The 21,750-nt window shown below is 36.8% G+C and overlaps 1 protein-coding gene across 3 annotated transcripts in view; it reads right to left on the reverse strand.

The window, feature by feature from the left end:
• The window catches only part of arhgap28 (Rho GTPase activating protein 28), a 47,531-nt gene that overhangs the window by 9,584 nt on the left and 16,197 nt on the right, over window positions 1–21,750 (reverse strand). For all 3 annotated transcript variants that reach the window (XM_073940329.1, XM_073940330.1, NM_001007435.1), the window contains 9 exon segments: window positions 17,104–17,279; window positions 16,717–16,937; window positions 11,682–11,754; window positions 9,939–10,111; window positions 5,596–5,761; window positions 4,898–4,989; window positions 2,622–2,699; window positions 2,270–2,429; window positions 1,762–1,844 (listed from right to left, as the gene is read on the reverse strand). In XM_073940329.1, coding sequence (XP_073796430.1) covers window positions 1,762–1,844; window positions 2,270–2,429; window positions 2,622–2,699; window positions 4,898–4,989; window positions 5,596–5,761; window positions 9,939–10,111; window positions 11,682–11,754; window positions 16,717–16,937; window positions 17,104–17,279 — 1,222 coding nt within the window.

The following is a 21,750-nucleotide window of genomic DNA, read 5'->3' on the forward strand; positions in this document are numbered from 1 at the left end:
TACTAGTGTAAATTTATATTTATTTAGTTTTTAAATGACTTTCAGTAACATTACTGATTCATATGGCAGTGTTCATTTGATTTATTGACAATACAGTTTGTGCAGTGATATTTTCTGTTTTTTATTAGAGATTTCATATGAGAGACTTGCTTTGTTTACCAAATAAGTAGATCTAGATAGTTTGCATTGTAAACATTAAATCAAAGTTAAAAAGCTAATATTTTCCATTTAATAAATTAACTTTTTAGTTACAACAATCCCAAAATAATTCCGCATAAATCTGCAGATTTTTTACAATATTCTGTTTGGCCTTAGTAATAACCGTTTTTGGCTGGGATGAAAACTAAAAAAACTATTATGTGATCCGAACGTGAGATCTGTGATCCGTTACACCGCTTTAAGGTACTTAATAAAAAACCTAATAAAAACTAACTGTGATCCGTTACTTATCACTTAAGGCAGGGGTTCCCAAACTTTCCAGGCCGCGACCCCCAAAATGTCAATGCCAGTGACTCGCGACCCCCAATATCCTCTGAGGTGGTTATAAATACAGAAACCTTGCATGCAATGGCGCACACACACCAATGGACCCAAGTCTATTCTTCTTTTAATTTTTTTAATGTAAGAGAGCTGGAAATGGGCCACAAAGTTTAACCAGGTGTTATGAAATCTGCTGCATCTGACGCTATTGCTGTGTCTTTAATACAATGTAATTACCCCAGGGGTTGAAATCCAATAGAAGTAGTAACTATAAGCTACTATAGTAACTATATATGGTATAAACGACAATTTTTTTTCTTCAGAAGGTTATTGATAAAATATGGTAATTCTTATGGTTTAATAAAAATAAATAGATTTTTGGAAACCACCAGGCGACCCCCTTTCATTGTCCCGCGACCCCTCGAAGGTACCTAATATTATTGACCTTAAAATGGGTTTAAAACAATTAAAAACAGCTTTTATTCTAGCTGAAATAAATCAAATAAGCATTTCTTTAGAAGAACAAATATAAGAGAAAATACTGTGAACAATTCCTTTCTCTATATATTTATATACAGTTGAAGTCAGAATTATTCGCCCCCCTGAATTATTTATTTTTTTCCCCCAATTTCTGTTTAGCGGAGAGCAGATTTCTCCAACACATTTCTAATCATACTAGTGTTAATAACTCATCTCTAATAACTGATTTATTTCCTCTTTGTCATGATGACAGTAAATAATATTAGTCTAGATATTTTTCAAGACACTTCTATACAGCTTAAAGTGACATTTAAAGGCTTCACTAGGGTAATTAGGGTAACTAGGCAGGTTAGGGTAATTAGGTAAGTTATTGTATAACGATGGTTTGTTCTGTAGACTATCAGAAACAAATATAGCTTAAAGGGGCGAATAATATTGACCTTAAAATGGTGTTTAAAAAATTAAAAACTGCTTTTATTCTAGCCAAAATGAAACAAATCAGACTTTCTCCAGAAGAACAAACATTATCAGACACACTGTGAACATTTCCTCAATCTGTTCATCATCATCTGAAAAATATATTAAAAAATACAAATTCATAGGGGGCGAATAATTCTGACGTCAACTGTATATTAATTGTTTTATACATATTTATTCTGTAATATTTAACTGTGAAGCATCCTGTGGAAAATGTTACGGTAACAGAGAGCTCTGTGAGGGGTCAGCTCAGTTATGATCAGCACTGAATACACAGCCATGTATATCTGCTGAGTTTTCCTGCTGTGTGTGAGATGAACAGACCTTCAGTGTGTCTCTGTTGGGTTCTGGAAGGATCATGATGAGCAGATGAAGAGCCTGAATCTGGTATTTGGGAGATGAAATTCCTGATAAACAGACAGACAGATAAACAGGTGAGTGTGTGGCGTGGGACAGGCAGTGATGGAGAGACCTGTTGACCTTATTCTGCGATGTAGAAGTAAAAGCTTTTTTGTTATGGCTTTAGAATGTCATACTGAGTTTCCTATGGAGAAATGACTAGGAATAAATAGTGTTTTGTCAAAAATAAAAAACTAGATTACTCTGCTTCCCCCATTGTCAGAGTATTCTGCTTGTTTTAAAGAAAAACTTCATTTTGATTCATTCCTAAAAACAGGACATGTTGTGTTTGTCTATATAATGCTTCTTGATTTAAGAATGTTGAAATATTTGGACTAGAAACAAGACAACAAATGCATCTTTTGCAGTGTGGGACCTACATATTTAGGCAAAAGAGTCCAGATCTGAGTTTTTCTGTACAGTTTAGACTCACTCTGAAGAGCCGTGAAGGCCGGCATGTTCAGTTTGGTCAGTAACGGGTACGGCAGCTCACGGATGAACATCTTCAGCAAAGCCGCAGCGTCGTTCTGGTGCACCTGATCCCAGTCGAAGCGATCATCATAGAAGTGCAGGTCCAGCTCCTGACGCAGTTGCTGTCGAGCAAAAACACACTCTATTATTCACTCATTCATTTCCCTTCAGCTCAGTCCCTTATTCATCAGGGGCCACTGCAGTGGAATGAACCGCCAACTTATCGAGCATATGGTTTACACAGCAGATGCCCCTCCAGCTGTAACCAGCTCCAATCTCTGGTCGCTAATATTATGTACTGAAGGGTTCTTTACCTTGACTCTTACTGCTGATCCTGGAACCCGCAGAATACCCTCAGTCTGTAACCCGGTCTGCTCCAGCTTAGCCAACAGCTGAAAACACAAACACACACGCATGAGATGCTCATTAGCACAGCTTTCTGGACATATACTGCCATAATGTCATTCTTTCTGGACATTTGCTATAGTTAAACAAATACAAGTAAATACGGTACCACTGAGAATTTCAGGTTATCAGGTTTTCATACTTTCCATTGTTTTAAGTTATTTACTATGATTACACCATTTTTTCATCTTTCTGGTGATATTACAATGGCAAAATTGTGTTTTTTCAAAGGTTTACCTTGAAAACAGTTTTCGGTATTTTAACTATGGTAACACCATGTTTATGGGACATTCACCACAGTAACACCATATTTTAGGGACATTTACTATGGTAATGCCATGTTTTTCTGATGTTCACCATGGTAACACTGTATTTTGTGGACATTTACTATGGTAATGCCATGTTTTTCTATTGTTTACCATAGTTACACCATATTTTGTGGACATTTACTATGGTAATGCCATGTTTTTCTATTGTTTACCATAGTAACACCATATTTTGTGGACATTTACTATGGTAATGCCATGTTTTTCTGATGTTCACCATGGTAACACCGTATTTTGTGGACATTTACTATGGTAATACCATGTTTTTCCTCATGTTCACCATGGTAACACCATATTTTGTGGACATTTACTATGGTAATGCTATGTTTTTTCTGATGTTTACCATGGTAACACCGTATTTTGTGGACATTTACTATGGTAATACCATGTTTTTCTGATGTTCACCATGGTAACACCATATTTTGTGGACATTTACTATGGTAATGCTATGTTTTTCTGATGTTCACCATGGTAACACCATATTTTGTGGACATTTACTATGGTAATGCTATGTTTTTTATTATGTTTACCATAGTAAAACCATGTTTTTAGACATTTACTATGGTAATGCCATGTTTTTTCTGATGTTTACCATAGTTACACCATGTTTTTAGGCATTTACTACGGTATGCCATGTTTATTCTGATGTTTACCATGGTAACACCATATTTTGTAGACATTTACTATAGTAATGCCATGTTTTTCTGATGTTCACTATGGTAACACCATATTTTGTGGACATTTACTATAGTAATGCCATGTTTTTCTGATGTTCACCATGGTAACACTATATTTTGTGGACATTTATTTTGGTAATGCCATGTTTTTCCTGATGTTCACCATGGTAACACCATATTTTGTGGACATTTACTATAGTAATGCCATGTTTTTCTGATGTTCACTATGGTAACACCATATTTTGTGGACATTTACTATAGTAATGCCATGTTTTTCTGATGTTCACTATGGTAACACCATATTTTGTGGACATTTACTATAGTAATGCCATGTTTTTCTGATGTTTACCATCGTAACACCATATTTTGTAGACATTTACTATAGTAATGCCATGTTTTTCTGATGTTCACTATGGTAACACCATATTTTGTGGACGTTTACTCTGGTAATGCCATGTTTTTCTGATGTTCACTATGGTAACACCATATTTTGTAGACATTTACTATAGTAATGCCATGTTTTTCTGATGTTCACTATGGTAACACCATATTTTGTGGACATTTACTATAGTAATGCCATGTTTTTCTGATGTTTACCATCGTAACACCATATTTTGTGGACATTTACTATAGTAATGCCATGTTTTTCTGATGTTCACTATGGTAACACCATATTTTGTGGACGTTTACTCTGGTAATGCCATGTTTTTTCTGATGTTCACCATAGTAACACTATGTTTTTAGACATTCACTATGGCAATGTTTTTATTTAGACATTTACTATAGTAACACCATGTTTCCCTCTGAGTGATCGGATTTATTACAATGTTTTAATCCACATTTCCACAGTAAATCTTTCAAGCACTGAAGGAGTGCAACAATAAATGGCCTCGATCGCTTAACTAAAACACACACACAAACACACACACACACATTGAGGTGGTGTAAAAGAAAGCAGAGCACTTCTGGCCTCCGCCTTTGTTTTGTGGAAAAGCCTTCGTAACGGAGCCGAGCGTGGGCCGGCGGGTCAGGAGAATCTGAGATAAAGTGGCGTCCGAGGATACGGGAGGATCTGAGAAATGCTGACGGGGAACTTTCCAGAAGAACTGGCACTCGCAATCTCCATCGCAACCTTCCTGTTTCACAGCTAACAACCCAAGAGAGAAAAACTGAGCAAAATACCTTCTTGAAAAACAGAGGAATTCTCGATCCAGGGTATATCTTCCGGTCATTTTGCAGCAGCGTCAACAGAGGAACGCCGAAGATCCCAGTATCTGTAGGAAAACGTAACAATTTGCGTAACAAGCAGTTGGACAGGTGTACCTAATAAAGTGGCCAGTGAGTGTATACCACAATGTGTACATGCGCTAAAGGGGAATTTGTGAACTAAATTTAGCTGGAAGGGGATCCGCTGTGTAAAACACATGCTGGAATAGTTGGCGGTTCATTCCGCTGTGGTGACCTCTGATAAATATGTGACTAAGCCAAAGGAAAATGAATGAATGAATCAATGATTTTGATTTGTATATTTTATTTTACGCCGATATCATTCCAATTATTAGTCAAAATTCAAGCATTTTAAGGGAGCCGATTCTCTGGTTTTACTGTGCAGCATGCGGTTCCTCTTCATCTCGATGCCCAGTATATTAGCTGCTGTTTAAGCTTGGGAATAAATGATGCACGGCTGTTATTCTGAGGACGTTTCCACAGACATGACACGGTTAAAAAACTAAACATGATTGGTTGGTTAACCTGTCAAATAACACAGTGGGCGGGGCTTGACGATTCAAGGCAGCCACAGCTCCTTCAGCTGTCCATCTGAGCTCTGGCTTTGTAAGAGTAGGTATTGGGTAGAATTAGCAATGTAAAATAAGCCTCACCTCTGGCTTTAACCGGCATCACTCGGTTTCTCCTGAGCTCGATGCCCAGATTGCCGTAGAAAGTGGTGAGCTCGATCAGAGAGATGTAGCCGATCTTCCTCATGTCGTCTGACGACAGATCCATCACTCGTGTGGTTCCCTGTCTGGGCTTTACTACCTGAAAACACTGAGGAGAAAACCACAAACCTCATTACACAGCACTGTCTGAGCTCTACATGCTTTCAGCAAACACTGCCAGGAAAACAGCCTTTATATGGAGACACTGCAATACATAATCCCTGACTTTGAGCTTTACCCTGATTTTAGACCAAATATCAAATAATTCTGAAATCAACAAGCACTTTAGATAGACAATCAACACATATTGTCTTGTTTTTAGAAATAATGAGTCAAAATGAAGTGAGTTTTTCCGTAAAACAAGCAAAATAATCTGCCAGAGGAGTAATATCGACTTATTTCAAACCGAAAACATATAAAACATTGTCAGATTATTTTGCTTGTTTTAATTAAAACCTCATTTCATTTTGACTCATTATTTCTGAAAACACGACTATATTTTGTGCTTGTCTAGAAAATGCTTCTTGATTTAAGATTTTTTTAATATTTAGACTAGAAATGAGACAGAAACTGTGAGTAAGAAAAGCATTATTGCGGTGCAACACCTATAGAAATGATCAGAAATATTTATTGTGACGACCCCAGGATTTTAGTATGGATGTGGCAGATCCTGATTGGGTGCCTGGTTGCTCACCAGCTGGTTCAGAGCATATAAATGCAAGTGTATGCCAGCTTCTGGAGGATCTCTTGATTTCTGCAATGGTTTTGTTTAACATTATTTATTTGTGTAGTTAAAGTAGTTATTTTCTTTATTTTCCCCTAGACATTTGTTTATTTGTTGATTTTGTAGTTCTATTTAGTTTTATGTATGATAAATAAGCTGCATATACATTCTTTTGTTGTCCGAACTCTTTTATGTTGAACGAGGGGGTCGTAACATTATTAATCATCAGATCCTGCTGTTGTTGTGATTTCTGATGTATTCTGAACACTGCAGACTGCAGTGATGATGCTGAAAATACAGATATACATCACTGATGTACTGGAAAAATGCCTTTTAACTTGTTTCTACTACAAATATTTAAAAAAATTCAATATATAGACCATTTTGAACAATATTTGTACTAAAACAAAGGTGCCAGCGTATTTCCTGTTTTACATTTTTAATTTCTACAGATGCTGAGAATCCCAAAAGAGCCACATATTGATAAATAATGTTATGACGGCTATTTTGATAGTAAGTTATGCTTGAATTGCCTCACTGCAGTTATAAACTGTATCCGCTGCTCATCCGTTTGCACTGGTTGCCAGTTGCTGCTCGCATCGAATTCAAAGCTCTGATGTTTGCTTACAAAGCGACTTCTGGCTTTGCTCCTTCTTATCTGCTCTCACTTCTGCAGATGTATGTGCCCTCCAGAAACTTGCGTTCTGTGAATGAACGTCACCTCGTGGTTCCATCCCAAAGAGGGAAGAAATCACTTTCGCAAACGCTCATGCACAATCTGCCCAGTTGGCGGAATGAACTCCCTAACTGCATCAGAACAGCAGAGTCACTCGCTGTCTTCAAGAAACGACTAAAAACTCAACTATTTAGTCTCCACTACACTTCCTAATCTGCAATTGCCTCTCTGAATATCACACTAACTGTACTAAAAATAATAATAATAATAAAATATTACTAATACTTTCCTTCTTAGACTTTACAGACCTGAAACTTGCCTATAGCACTTATTCATTGTTGCTCTTATAGTTGTGTAAATTGCTTCCTTGTCCTCATTTGTAAGTTGCTTTGGATAAAAGCGTCAGCTAAATGACTAAATCTAAATGTAAACACATTGAAATTGTCTATACAGTGTGTGCAAGCCCAGTTCTGGAGGGCCGACGTTCTGCAAACTTTAGCTCCAACTGAATCAGACACACTTGTGCCAGCTAATCAAGCTCTTACTAGGCTAATGGTTGATGTTTCTAAAAACATCAGTGAGCAGGTGTGTCAAGGCAAGTTGGAACTAAAATCTGTAGGACATCGGCCCTCCAGGACCGAGTTTAGGCACCCCTGGTCTATATATACTCAGCAGGCACAGGGCATCAACATGACGTCAGATTGACGTTGTACCCTTATGTCATAGTGATGTTCACTTTTTGTTTGGAAATCAAAATCGGACATCAGAATCCAACATCAGGCCAACATCAATGCCCAACATAAAATCAACCAAACATCAACGCCTGATGATGTTACAGCTTGACGTTGTGTGGATGTTAGCACTATGACGTCTATCAGACGTTGGATGTTGCCATACCTGATGAATAATAGTTAGTATAGCATGGTTCAGGATTGGTAGAGCTACGCATTGATGAATTTGCTCTTCAGTGTTTGAACTCTCAGTAATGATTAAATCACACTGAACTGAGCTAAACTGAACTGAACTTAAACACTAAAACCTGAACCACACTGTTCCAGTTACTGTGACCATTTATGTGAAGCTGCTTTGACACAATCTACATTGTAAAAGCGCTATACAAATAAAGCTGAATTGAATTGAATTGAATAGTATTTGACGTCAATATAACCGGGTTTAACATGTTGACTCGATGTTGGATTTTGGTCACTTTCCAACACAACCCAAAATCATCGTCATTTCACATCGCTGTTGGACATCAAAATAACGTAATAACGTTCTTAGACGCTGGCTAGACATTGGATTTTGGCCACCTGATGTCACATCCTAAATCTAACCTAATATTAACATCTTATGATGTGGGCCTGCAGGGTATATACATTTTAATAATAAATTATACAGTAAACAAGTAAATAATTGTTTTGTTTCAGAAATAATGAGTCAAATTAAGTGAATTTAAAAAAAAACAATTACAAACTGAAAACAAAGTTATTATCACATTGGCACATTTTAAAGTAAAAAAATGTAATTTTGACTCGTTATTCATGAAAACAGAACTATTGTAAATGCCATCAGTGTTTTGTCCACTAAAGATTACTTCCACTATTTTTACGAACTACAACTCCCAGAACTCTTTGTGCCCATCAACCCCTGCAACAGCTGACAATTATCCGAACACACACAGACACAGCCGTAGCTCATGATGGACTGATTAGTAGGAATATATTTGGGTTTTCACAATAACATCAATTCAGACCCCGATACTATACCCCAAAGTATCACGATACCAAATAGTACAGCGCTACTGTTTTACTTCATAACTCAAATCTACCAAATAAAGCACATTTTCAGAAATACTAACACTAATAATTTTATTTGTCATAATACTTAAATTCAGTTCAGAATTCCCTTATTATTGAAGACTTTCTCTGTTTTTTGCATTTACTGTGACTTCATTGTTGCTATTGCATAAATAAAAAATAAAGTGGTTTATTGATTATTTTCTGGCGTTGTAGTGACTTTTCCATATGCAACATATTATAGAACCGTTAATGACGATACTAACTACAGTGGCACAGCCTGTATTTTGGAGCCATAGTATAGCAGTGCTACCAAAGCACCAGTAAACCATGCAACCCTACTATATATACGCCTCACATTCACATTCTCATGGCTGAGTCTTGTTTCTTCACGAACTTATGAAGCGTGTTTTAGATTCTTGCTCTGTTCTTTTGCCGTCTAGCCTGACCTCTCGCCTGTATTTTTTGACCACCTTTATGCTGTTGTTTTGCTCCTGTTTTCAACCTTCGCCTGTACAACCTGTCCTTTAATAAACTGCATTTGGACTTCTGTCCACTTCTGCTGTCAGCGTCCTCTTCATAACAATATTTTTAGAAAATTCTACTTGATTTAACATTTGAGACAACAAACAAGACAAAACCAGCATTTTTGCAGTGTATATCTTACAGTTTACTATAGTTATGTACACATGCGATATTCAACTGTAATAATATTTGACTGTTTCATATATTTTTAAGTAAATATAAGCATCATTGGAGAGCAGAAGAAACGTCTTTTTTGTTTTTAAATGGTCATGAATCTTGAATTTATTATTGTGCATTAACATAGACTCTTTCAATGTGGTGATACTATTGACTCATGAACTATTTTGATAACTGTAACAAGAGGCAAATCAATCACATCTCAATGTTAAAACAGCTGTCAACATGATCTATCAATAAGTGGACCGTCAGGGATTCTCAGAAGCTTTGGAAATTCAAAAACTAGAACAATAAGGATGTTGTGATCATTGTTATTGTTTACATCCCTCAAAATAAATATACAGCTACTGCTATAAACTCAAACACACATCATTCTCAGTGGACGCACCAGTAATTCCCTGTCTTCTTTACGGATCTTCCTGCATTCTTGCATTTCTCGTAATTTTTGCTGACCTCGAGTTCCTTCTGAATACGGCGTGGAAAAGGATAATATGATGGTCCTTAAAGTGCTGCTGGAACCTTTGCTGTCGGCTGAAGTGAAGTCGGGACACGCTGGAGGAGCTGCACAGAATAATAAACCACAGATAATCAACATCCAGCAGAAGAAAGCCTGACCGCTCATTATGTGATTTAAATTACTCCAGCCAACACTAAATATAACAATAAGACTTTCTCCAGAATAATCATCTAAAAACATATTCTGAAAAAAATATTTTATTTTATTTTAGTACTGTATTTTTCACTGAACTCTCTATTTATATATATATATATATATATATATATATATATATATATATATATATATATATATATATATATATATATATATATATTTATTTGACAAATATGTCATTATATTTGACTGTTTTCATATATTTTTAAGTAAATAAAAGTATCACAGGAGAGCAGAAGAAACGTCTTTTTTTACTTTTAAAGGGTCATGCATCTTGCATTTGTTTTTGTGCATTAACATATAGACTCTTTCAATGTGGTGATGTCATTGACCCATGAACATTTCCCGCTTGTAAAATTATTTAATAACGGTAACAAGAGGCAAGTCAATCATATCTCATTGTTAAAACAGCTGTCATAACATAATATAATATTAATAAGTGGACCTTATTGAAAAAATATATATATAATTATGTTTGTACATGTATATGAATATTTTTTTTCAGTGTGTGTGTGTATGTATATATATATATATATATATATATATATATATATATATATATATATATATATATATATATATATATATACACACACACACACACTGAAAAAAAATATTCAAAGATGATTCCTTGGATTTACGTTAAGTGGTTGTAAACAATTTATTTGGGCTGAATTTAAACAAACAAATTAAGTTGAACATTATTAAATTTAATTTGTTTGTTTGTTTAAATTCAACACAAATAAATTGTTTGCAACAGTTCTGCATGCAACACTTTTTTCAGTGTGTATATATATATATGTGTGTGTGTGTTTTATATTTGATCATTCACTATTAATTGCATCCAAAATAAAGGCTTGTATTTACTTATATATGTACTGTGCACATTTATGGTATAATATATATATATATATATAACAACATATATAATATATATATACATATATATATATATATATATATATGTAAATATTTTGGTTTTGTATTTTTCGTATGTCATATATATTTACACACATTATGTAAATACAAACTTTGGATAAGATTAATCGCGATTAATTGTTTGACAGCACTAAATGTGTGTGGTTTGCTGCGCATGTGTAGGTCTGTGTGTGTGTGTGTGTGTGCATTTGTGCTGTTTGTGCATATATGGGTGTGTCTGCTTGTATGTGTGTGCAAGTATGTGTGTGTGTGTGTGTGTGTAATAACCAAACAGAAAACTACAAGCACTTTCAGTCTTCAGTGATAATGATATTTCCATCTTAGCTCAAACATAAACGCACTTTCAAGAAAGAAAGGTAATGCAATAATAAATGATAATGGTGTGTGTTTGCCATCATGTGCTGGTAATATTGTGTCTCTCGTGATGTTGTAAAGGACTGTGTCCTGAATGCGTCTGCTGAATGAGCACATGCTGATAATGTACACATCTGATCTAAAAAAAATCTGATGTTGTCTGACCTTTAGGAGGATTCGACTGCGGGGGTTTGGGGGAGATCTCTCCATTCGGGGAAACAGGAGACGTCAGTTCAGACTGTAAGAGAACACACACACACACACACATAAGGTAAATGGTGGGTTTGCCGTCAGACATCAGTAATACATCAGGATTTATTGTTATAAAACAAGATGACTATTAATTGTTATTTACAAAGAAAGCCTAATACATATTTTAAAAATAAGTCCACATGGTTTTCTTCAATTATTTTTGTTTATATTATTATTTATAATATTATATAATACAGTCTGATTAAACACACAAAATATAATTATATAAAAAAACACTTTTAAAGTTTTTAAGGAAACTCTTAATCTTTACTCCTTGACATTATGACAATATTATTATTATTATTATTATTTTAGCATTTTGGGATATTCAAAATCTTTTTTAAAAAGCCCAAATCATGTTTTTAAGGCATTAATTCATTCATTCATACATTCATTTCCTTTTCAGCTTAGTCCCTTTATTGATCAGGGGTTGCCACCGCGGAATGAATCGCCAACTATTCCAGCATATGTTTTACGTAGCAAATGCGCTTCCAACCGCAACCCATCACTGGGAAACATCCATACACACTCAATCATACACACACTACGGTCAATTTTAGTATACCAAATATACAATTTGGATTGTGGGGAAACCGGAGCACCCGGAGGAAATCGGAGGCAACACGGGGAGAACATGCAAACTCCACACAGAAACACCAACTGACCCAGCCGAGGCTCAAACCAGAGCCCTTCTTGCTGTGAGGTGTAAGGCATTAATTATTAATATTATTAATAGTCAATTTAAAACTTCTTAAAACATTCCAAAGTGAAATCTCTGTTGTGGTAATGATATATCATTATTTAAAAAAAAATCTTAAGGGGGCTAAGAATATTAGTAGTTTATTTTTATTCCAGACAAACTAAAAAAAATAAGAAGAAAATATATCAAAGGAAATAAAGTGAAAATATTGAAAAAATATTTTAATAAATTTTGTCTTAAAACAACCCTTATAATAAATAAATATTATTATAAATAATAATAATATTGCCCTTAATTTCCTTTATGTGGGTGGCCAAATGTAAGCTTTAACACATTTATCACGATTATCTAAAGCAGTGTTTCTCATCTGGTGAGTCACGACCCAAAAGAGGGTCGCAGGAACATTTTCAGTGCGTCGCGGAGTGTGTGGTCAAAAAAAAAACAACAAAAGTGAAATGTTTTACTTATTTTGCTTATACCAGACTTTTATTTTGAAATGTATGCGTGACAACCCTACTGTTTGACATGTAAAATTTCTAGTATGGATATATATATCGACGACAGAAAAGATTTAAAGCCTCAATGTCATATGTAGTGAGGTGTAGTGAGAGCAAGAAACCTTTTAAATTTAAACAACATTTAAAACCAGAAAACTTGTTTTATTAACAGTTTATTATTAACAGTATTTGTCTTTTTACTTTGCAATATTTCTATAATTTGATCCATTTTGTTAAATGACGGCAATAAAATAGTGTTTATTTGTTAGTTTTGGTGAATTTCTTATGCTGTATCTGTCACTGCTTGTTTATGTTAACAAATAGATACAAATTAAGTATAATTCCTAAAACTGCATTATAGTTCCTAAACATTTGGGTCGCAGCTTGATGACCATGTAAAAATGTGGGTCCCATGGCCAAACCAGTTGAGAACCCCTGATCTAAAGTAATTGCAATCTGATCAAATAACCATGATTAAGATGAATAATTAATAATCATTACAAGCTTGTGTACAGTATTACAAGTGTAAGTAAAACATCCATGCATCTGATATATAAATCATCTCTGTGTGTGTGTATAATCACTGCAAACATCATGCTCTTACTCAGAGCTTTTCTCTTGTTTCTAGTTCAAATATCTAAAAATTCTCAAATTAAGAAACATTCTCCAGACAAGCAGAAAACATTGTTTTGCTTTTAGAAATAAAGGGCCCTATCATACACCCGGTGCAGTGTGGCGCATGGCATGACGCAGTAGTCTTTTGGTAGTTTCAGCTTGGCACAAGAGTTGTTTTGAGGCGTTGCGCTACGCTGTTTAAATAGCAAATGCATTAGCGCTCATATGTGCGCTCATAGGCGTTCTGGTGTAAATAGGAAGGTGTTCTGAGGCGGACCGCTGGCGCGTTGCTATTTTGAGAAACTATAATAGATTTTTCATTAGACCAAAACTAACCCGGTCTAAACTCCAGCGCAGAGTTGCGCCTCGCTTACACACTGCTTAATACACACAAGAGAGCAATAGGCAAATATATTTACATATGAAAAAATGTAAATATTAAGGATATATATAGGATATAATAAGAATAGATATAGGATATAAATATAAAGGATTAAAATATTACAAAACATATTATTTTCTAGCCTACATGAATATAAAAAATCACTGCTTTTATGTCTTCTTCATCTCGGGAGGCTTTTTCAGTTCATTCATAACAATTTGCTTTTGTATAATGTTATTATTATTAGCAGTATTATTTATTATATCCATATTTATATTTGTTTTATTAAAAACAAGCTTAGATTTGTCCACCTGTCAGGTTTTAGACCATATGGGGCACAGCATGTGTTTTAGGATATAACTCAGGTTTTTGAGCACATTTTGTTATTATTGTTCATTTATTCGTTTGCTGGAAATTAGAACTGAATTTAGAAATAGTTTTGAAACGAATATTTGCGCTTAACAAACAAAATTAATTATTTATAGACTAATTGATGTCTGTGCGTAAAGGTTTCCCTATCCAAGAGCGAAAGTGAAAGTAGATCCATTATCTCTCATTCTCACGCAGTAGATGCTCTGTTTAACTGTTCTCTGTTAATAAACTGTGAACTGTTTGCTTGTGAAATGCTCAGTTTTTCCACTTAGACTTACTTTGCGTCCTGTAAATAGCGAATGCGCTCTTGGCGCGACGCTGCTGGCTCTTAAAGGGAATGGGAGATGAGACTCTGATTGGTTTATTCTCAAAACACACCTATAACTCATTAAGAAAATAAACTCAACCCTTTTAGACCATGCGCCACGGCGCAAAGCAGATTTTCCCGTCTGTAAATTAGCAAAAACGCGTCCTGACACGCCCTAAAGGCCTTTGCACCCTGCGTTTTGCGCTCTGCGCATGGACCGTCAAAATAGAGCCCAAAGAGTCAAAATGAAGTAAGTCTAACCTTAAAACAAGCAAAAATAATCTGACAATGGGGGAAGCACATGACGTTACTTCAAACCGAAAACTGGACTATTTCTCTTCCCCCATAGTCAGATTATTTAGCTTCGTTTAAGGAAAAGCTCTCTTCATTTGGACTTATTATTTCAGAAAACAACAGTATGATTTGCTTGTCTATAAAATGCTTGTTGATTTAAGAAAGTTTAGATATTTGGACTAGAAACAAGACACAAACTCTGAGTAAGAGAGGCATGTTTGCAGTAATGCTGTGTATAGTGTGTGTGTGTGTGTGTGTGTGTGTGTGTGTGTGTGTGTGTGTGTGTGTGTGTGTGTGTGTGTGTGTGTGTGTGTGTGTGTGTGTGTGTTGTCCTGCTGAACACTGGGCAGTTGTTGGGTTATTTGAGTGCGTCTGTCCTTCATATCCACTGATATTTCAGCTGTCGGAGCAGCTGAGCGTGATTCACCACTGATTCAACAGGACAAAACCATCTTTAAAGAGACAGTTCACACGGAAATGTCCATGCAGTACTGTAAAAATATCCTCAGATAAGTAGTTATTCATGTTTAGTGATACATGTGATTATCTTTCCCTGTTTATTTCTGCTTCTGATTTGCATTATGGGTTCTTGATCTTTGAATTATGAAAAGTTTCATAAAAGGGACTGATGTGTAATAGTGTGCAGTGCTGTATAGTGTGTGTTAGTGTTGTATATTACACTACAGAGAGCTTGTAATAAACTGCAGCACATTTACTCTTATTTTACACTCTCATTCCTCTACATATTATTTCTTATATTATTTTAAACCACTAAAAATGTCAGTAAAAGTCTCTTTGTTAAACTGTAGAGTTGAATTGTCAACATCAGAAGTGGACAGAGCAGAGATCAACATCCCATAATGCAGTTCACCACCGCTAATAAACACACAACACACAGACACTGTTGATGAGCAGAGGTTTACAGCGTACATCATTTACTCATCCTCAGATTGTTCAATACCGAACACGTTTCTGTGTTCTGCTGAGGTATTCATCAGATCTCGACACTCATTTAGCTGAAAAAATAATTGCTATGGGAGTAAATGGGTCTCTTTAAGGATTTCATTTCTTTTTTATAAATTTAGTTAAATTAGTTGCATGCAGAACTTTCAGTTTCAGCCCAGAATCTTCACTTATTGGGAACACGCTCTGCAATAATAATCATTGTAGGATTGAACAGTGAGTTCTAATTGGATCTGACTGCTAGCGCTCACCTTGAGCTAGTGATTGAGCTATGACTGTATATTACTAGGAAGCATTCTCATCTTGGTTTTCGCCCCAGTGCATGCAGAATTCTCCGTTTCAGGCCTAATTGAAGGACAAACAGCCAATTAAAAAGGAAAATTTGGATCAAAAACTGTTGTGGAATCTAATAATGACTAATAATGAATTGTAATCTGATCATGAAGTCGCTAACATTCACAGCGTTCACTGCTTAAGTGTTGACTTTATATTGACACAAAGCATTTTCATTTTCTGTTTGCACCCAAGTGCATGCAGATATTCCAGATTTTGGGCCAGGAAATTCCTGTGTGAAAGACGCACAGGCAAATAAATCAGAAAAGCGTGGGTCAAAAAACCTTTTGGAATGGAATTGACTGAAAGTGACTCATTAAATCAACATAGGTAAACAAAGTTAAATCAGTGACATCAAAATCAAGCTAAATTAGTTGCATGGAGAATCAGTTCTGGCCCAGAGTGTTCATTTCAGTGCATCTCTATTGGAAACACGCACAGCCAAAAACCAAATCATGACTTTGATCGTCACTGTTCGATCTCACCGCTGGTTCTGGCGTGGAGAAGACGTCCCGCACGTGCCTCGTGGGCTGGCGGTTCTTCTTGCGCAGTGTGTGTGTGTAGTTGTCCAGCCGCTTCTTCACCATGGCGGCCTGAGAGTGTGTGAGCGTGGACAGAAGAGCCTCCGTCGGGCCGTCGCCCTGAGCTCCTGTAATCAGTGTGGTGAGCCCCGCATCCTGCAGCCACGCCTCCTCAAGCTCCGCCTCTGAAATGCAAATCAGATCAGAGTCAAATCACACACACAAGCACAAACACACACACACACACTCTCTGTCTCTCACACACAAACACTCTTTCACACACACATACTGACAAGCAAACACACTCTCTCTCACACAGACACATGCGCACACACTCTCTCTCTCACACACCGTCTGTGCTGGCCTGCTCAGCTGGCTCCTGTTGGTGTGTGTGTGTGTCCTCCTGGATGTTCTTGACTTCGCTCCAGTAATCCTCCATGGAGTCTCGAGACACACATTGCTCTGGAGACGCAGGGGCCCCGGGGCCACACACACTCATACTGACGATCGGCTGATGCTGCGCCTTCCTGAGGGAGACACAGACGTGAGAGAAAGAGTGAGAGAATGTGTGTGTGAGTGTGTGCGTGTTTGAGAGAGAATGTGTGCTTTGGTATATGTGTGTGAAAGAGAGAGAGAAAGTGTGTGTGTGTGAATTTAATGAATTAGGTGACCCCCCTCATTGTGCCACAACCCCCGCTTTGGGAAACACTGATTTAGAGGACGACATAATATCATTATTTCAGCTGACCAATATATTTTTATAATGGATAAAGCATAATATCTGTGCTTTAAAAACAAAAGAACAGAAAGAGATGCAGAAAAGTAAAAGCATGAAGCCTCACGAAAACAAGAAAACTAAAGTCTCAAACACTGATCCGTCACACACTCAATACATGTCATTTACTCACACACACACCGTTATTCTCGAGGGGAACAGTGGAATAAGGAGATGTAGAGGGAGGATCGGGACAAAATAAGTAAATACAGAAAACAAATTCTAAAAGAGAACACATAATGAAAATATTTATAAAAAAAACAATAAAACAACTGAGAAAAATAGAAAAAGAAGAAGAAAAAATGGAGGAAATAAAGGGAAACAATGAAAAGAGCATTAAAAAGGCTCATAAAAGAGACAATTAAATGGTGACTGATGTCAGACATCCCATCATATTCATCATCAATGACTATCTCATTCAGAATAGTGTCAGATAATCATTACACTTACTGAGATACACAGAGTTTCATTCATCCATTCACCACAGAAGTGAACATTCACACACACACACACACACACACACACACACACACACACACACACACACACACACACACACACACACACACACACACACACACACTTAGTCATTCAACTTGATGAACTCCAGAAAAATCCAGTCAGTGACGACCACATCCACTAAATATCTGCACATTCTGTACTGAACTGAACTCGTCTAATGACGTCTCTACACCTGTATGAGAGGTATGCTTCCCGCATCTGTGTTGCCAGATCTTACCATGAAAATACATCAATCAAACACGAGCCTATAATCAACTTCAACACAAGTGTGTTACATTAAACATCCACAAACCAAAATATGACAAGATGCACTGTATTAACTCAACATCTCGAAGCAAAGTCACTTATAAATACCGTGGCTTAAAATAAGTGGACATGGCAACATTTCAGGAGCTTTCAGAAGTTTAATAGCAAGATCTACAGCATGATGTGAAGCCAATCTCTTCATTCATTTTCCTTCAGCTTAATCTGTTTATTCATCAGGGGTCGCCACAGCGGAATGAACCGCCAACTATTTCAGCATAAGTTTTACACAGTGAATGCCATTCCAGCTGCAACCCAGTACTGGGGGTTGGAGGAAACACACGCCAACACGGGAGAACATGCAACTCCACGCAGAAACACCAACTGACCCAGTCGGGACTCAAACCAGCGACCTTCTTGCTGTGAGGCGACATTGCTGAGCCACAAATCATTTTAAAGTTTGTAAAAATAAAAATAAATCTGAATTAATGCACAGTTCGATTGCAATGCATCAATAAACCAAATGTCATGTTGCAATAATGATATGTCTAACAATATAACTAACAAATGCTAATTTATAAGCTATTTAAATATATATATATATATACATTTATGTAAATACCAGACTAAAATAAACAGATTTTTCTGATCAAATTAAATTTTAAAAACTATGCCAGTGCAAACATTTAGACTTTAAAACACCTAAAATGCTGGAAAGTGTGATTGTTATTGTCTGTAGCATTAGCATTAGTGTTTATTTTCAGCTCTAGGTACAGCTACAGGAGAGGCAGGGCTGAAGATAGTAAAGGCCACACCTGATTGGTCTTATTTGTTTTATTTGGGCTAGAATAAAAGCAGTTTTTAATTATTTAAACCCATGTTAAGCGCAATATTATTGGCCCCTTCAGCAATATTAGTGTTGGATTGTCTCCAGAACAAACCACTGTTAATGACTTGCCTAATTACCCTAACTTTACCCTAATTACCCTAGTGAAGCCTTTACATGTCACTTTAAGCTGAACACTAGTGTCTTGAAGAATATCTAGTCTAATATTATGTGCCGTCATCATGGAAAAGAGGAAATAAATCAGTTATTAGAGATGAGTTATTAACACTATTATGATTAGAGATGTGCTGGGAAATCTGCTCTCTGATAATTTGTAAGGGGGGGGGGTATTTTATACATAACATTAGCTAAATTTAATTAGCTTAAAGAAGTGCAACATGAATATTTTGCATATACTATTATCCTGATGATGATACAGTAACTTTCCAATATGTAGTGCAGCTCTACAATCCAGCAGACCATCTTCAGGTCTGAGACAAACACTCATATATGAGAAATTAAATATTGATAAGCTGATGATGATGCGAGTCTCTCAGCGGCAGGAAGTGAAGCATCATTTAGCGGACGTTATCGATCAGCGCCGCAAATGATGGAGCCTGAATTGCGTTACATGAAGATCTTAATAGCCTTCAGCAGTCTGCCTCTGTTTACACACACAGAAACACAATCTCCTGCGTTTCACTCCGAGCTTCATCTGGAAAACACCCACACACACACACACACACACACACACACACTGATGCCGATGTGAGGAGTGTGCGGATTCTGTTCATTACAAAATGACTTTCTTCATTCCATCTGCATGAGGAACGGCAGGATTGCAGAACAGCCGAACACTGAATAACACTACAGCGAACACATGAACATGCTCAAGAGGACGAGTCTCACGCTAGTGGAATATCCCAGGAGAAAGGGTCATTGGTACTATGAATAACTCATTAATGCACAGTTTAACTATTTCACTACTGTTATTACCATTACATTATTTTTTATTATTTTACATAATAATTGAAGGAATAATATAAGGATATAATACATATAATAATAAAATATACACAGAATTATTATTATCTGGCAGAATAATGTATATTTAACCGATAAAACAATTACAGAGGTCACTCATTGCGGAGTCAGACAGAACTTAAGTGTTTAACCAGGAATAATCCTCAGAACAGAGATTGTTAACTCATATAACCTCACAGCCTGATGGGTAACAGACGAATTCAGTCATTCTGAAGCAGAAAACACACACAAAACAATCACAACAGCACAATATATGGAGGAAAACACAACTCACCAATGTGTGTCACCAAGTGAGCGAGCCGGACTCATGAACACCACACACACACACACACACACACACACACACACACACACACACTCAAACATCAGCATATTCAGCAAAGGCCAGCAGAAACAAACAATGGAGTCTCCGATTTCTGTGATCTATTTTTAGACACAATTACTAACATTCACGAAGACCAGTTCAACACTAATATTAGAAGAGCAGTGAACTAAACCAGAAGAGCCCTGAACTACACTAAGTGTAGTAAACTAAACCAGAAGTGCACTAAACTACACCAGAAGAGCCCTAAACTACACCAGAAGCGCACTAGACTACACCAGAAGTGCACTAAACTACACCAGAAGAGCACTAGACTACACCAGAAGAGCCCTAAACTACACCAGAAGTGCACTAAACTACACCAGAAGCGCACTAGACTACACCAGAAGAGCACTAGACTACACCAGAAGTGCACTAAACTACACCAGAAGCGCACTAGACTACACCAGAAGTGCACTAAACTACACCAGAAGCGCACTAGACTACACCAGAAGAGCCCTAAACTAAACCAGAAGTGCACTAAACTACACCAGAAGCGCACTAGACTACACCAGAAGTGCACTAAACTACACCAGAAGTGCACTAGACTACACCAGAAGTGCACTAAACTACACCAGAAGAGCACTAGACTACACCAGAAGAGCCCTAAACTACACCAGAAGTGCACTAAACTACACCAGAAGCGCACTAGACTACACCAGAAGAGCCCTAAACTAAACCAGAAGTGCACTAAACTACACCAGAAGTGCACTAAACTACACCAGAAGCGCACTAGACTACACCAGAAGTGCACTAAACTACACCAGAAGTGCACTAAACTACACCAGAAGAGCACTAGACTACACCAGAAGAGCCCTAAACTACACCAGAAGTGCACTAAACTACACCAGAAGAGCACTAGACTACACCAGAAGTGCACTAGACTAGAGCAGAAGTACACTAGACTACACCAAAAGTGCACTAGACTACAGCAGAAGTACACTAGACTCCAGCAGAAGTGCACTAGACTCCAGCAGAAGTTTACTAGACTAAAGCAGAAGTGCACTAGACTCCAGCAGAAGTACACTAGACTCCAGCAGAAGTACACTAGACTCCAGCAGAAGTACACTAGACTCCAGCAGAAGTACACTAGACTCCAGCAGAAGTACACGAGACTACAGCAGAAGTACACTAGACTCCAGCAGAAGTACACTAGACTCCAGCAGAAGTACACGAGACTACAGCAGAAGTACACTAGACTACAGCAGAAGTACACTAGACTCCAGC

Source organism: Danio rerio, chromosome 24 (assembly GCF_049306965.1).
Source record: "Danio rerio strain Tuebingen ecotype United States chromosome 24, GRCz12tu, whole genome shotgun sequence".
In the NCBI taxonomy this organism is placed as follows: Eukaryota; Metazoa; Chordata; class Actinopteri; order Cypriniformes; family Danionidae; genus Danio; species Danio rerio.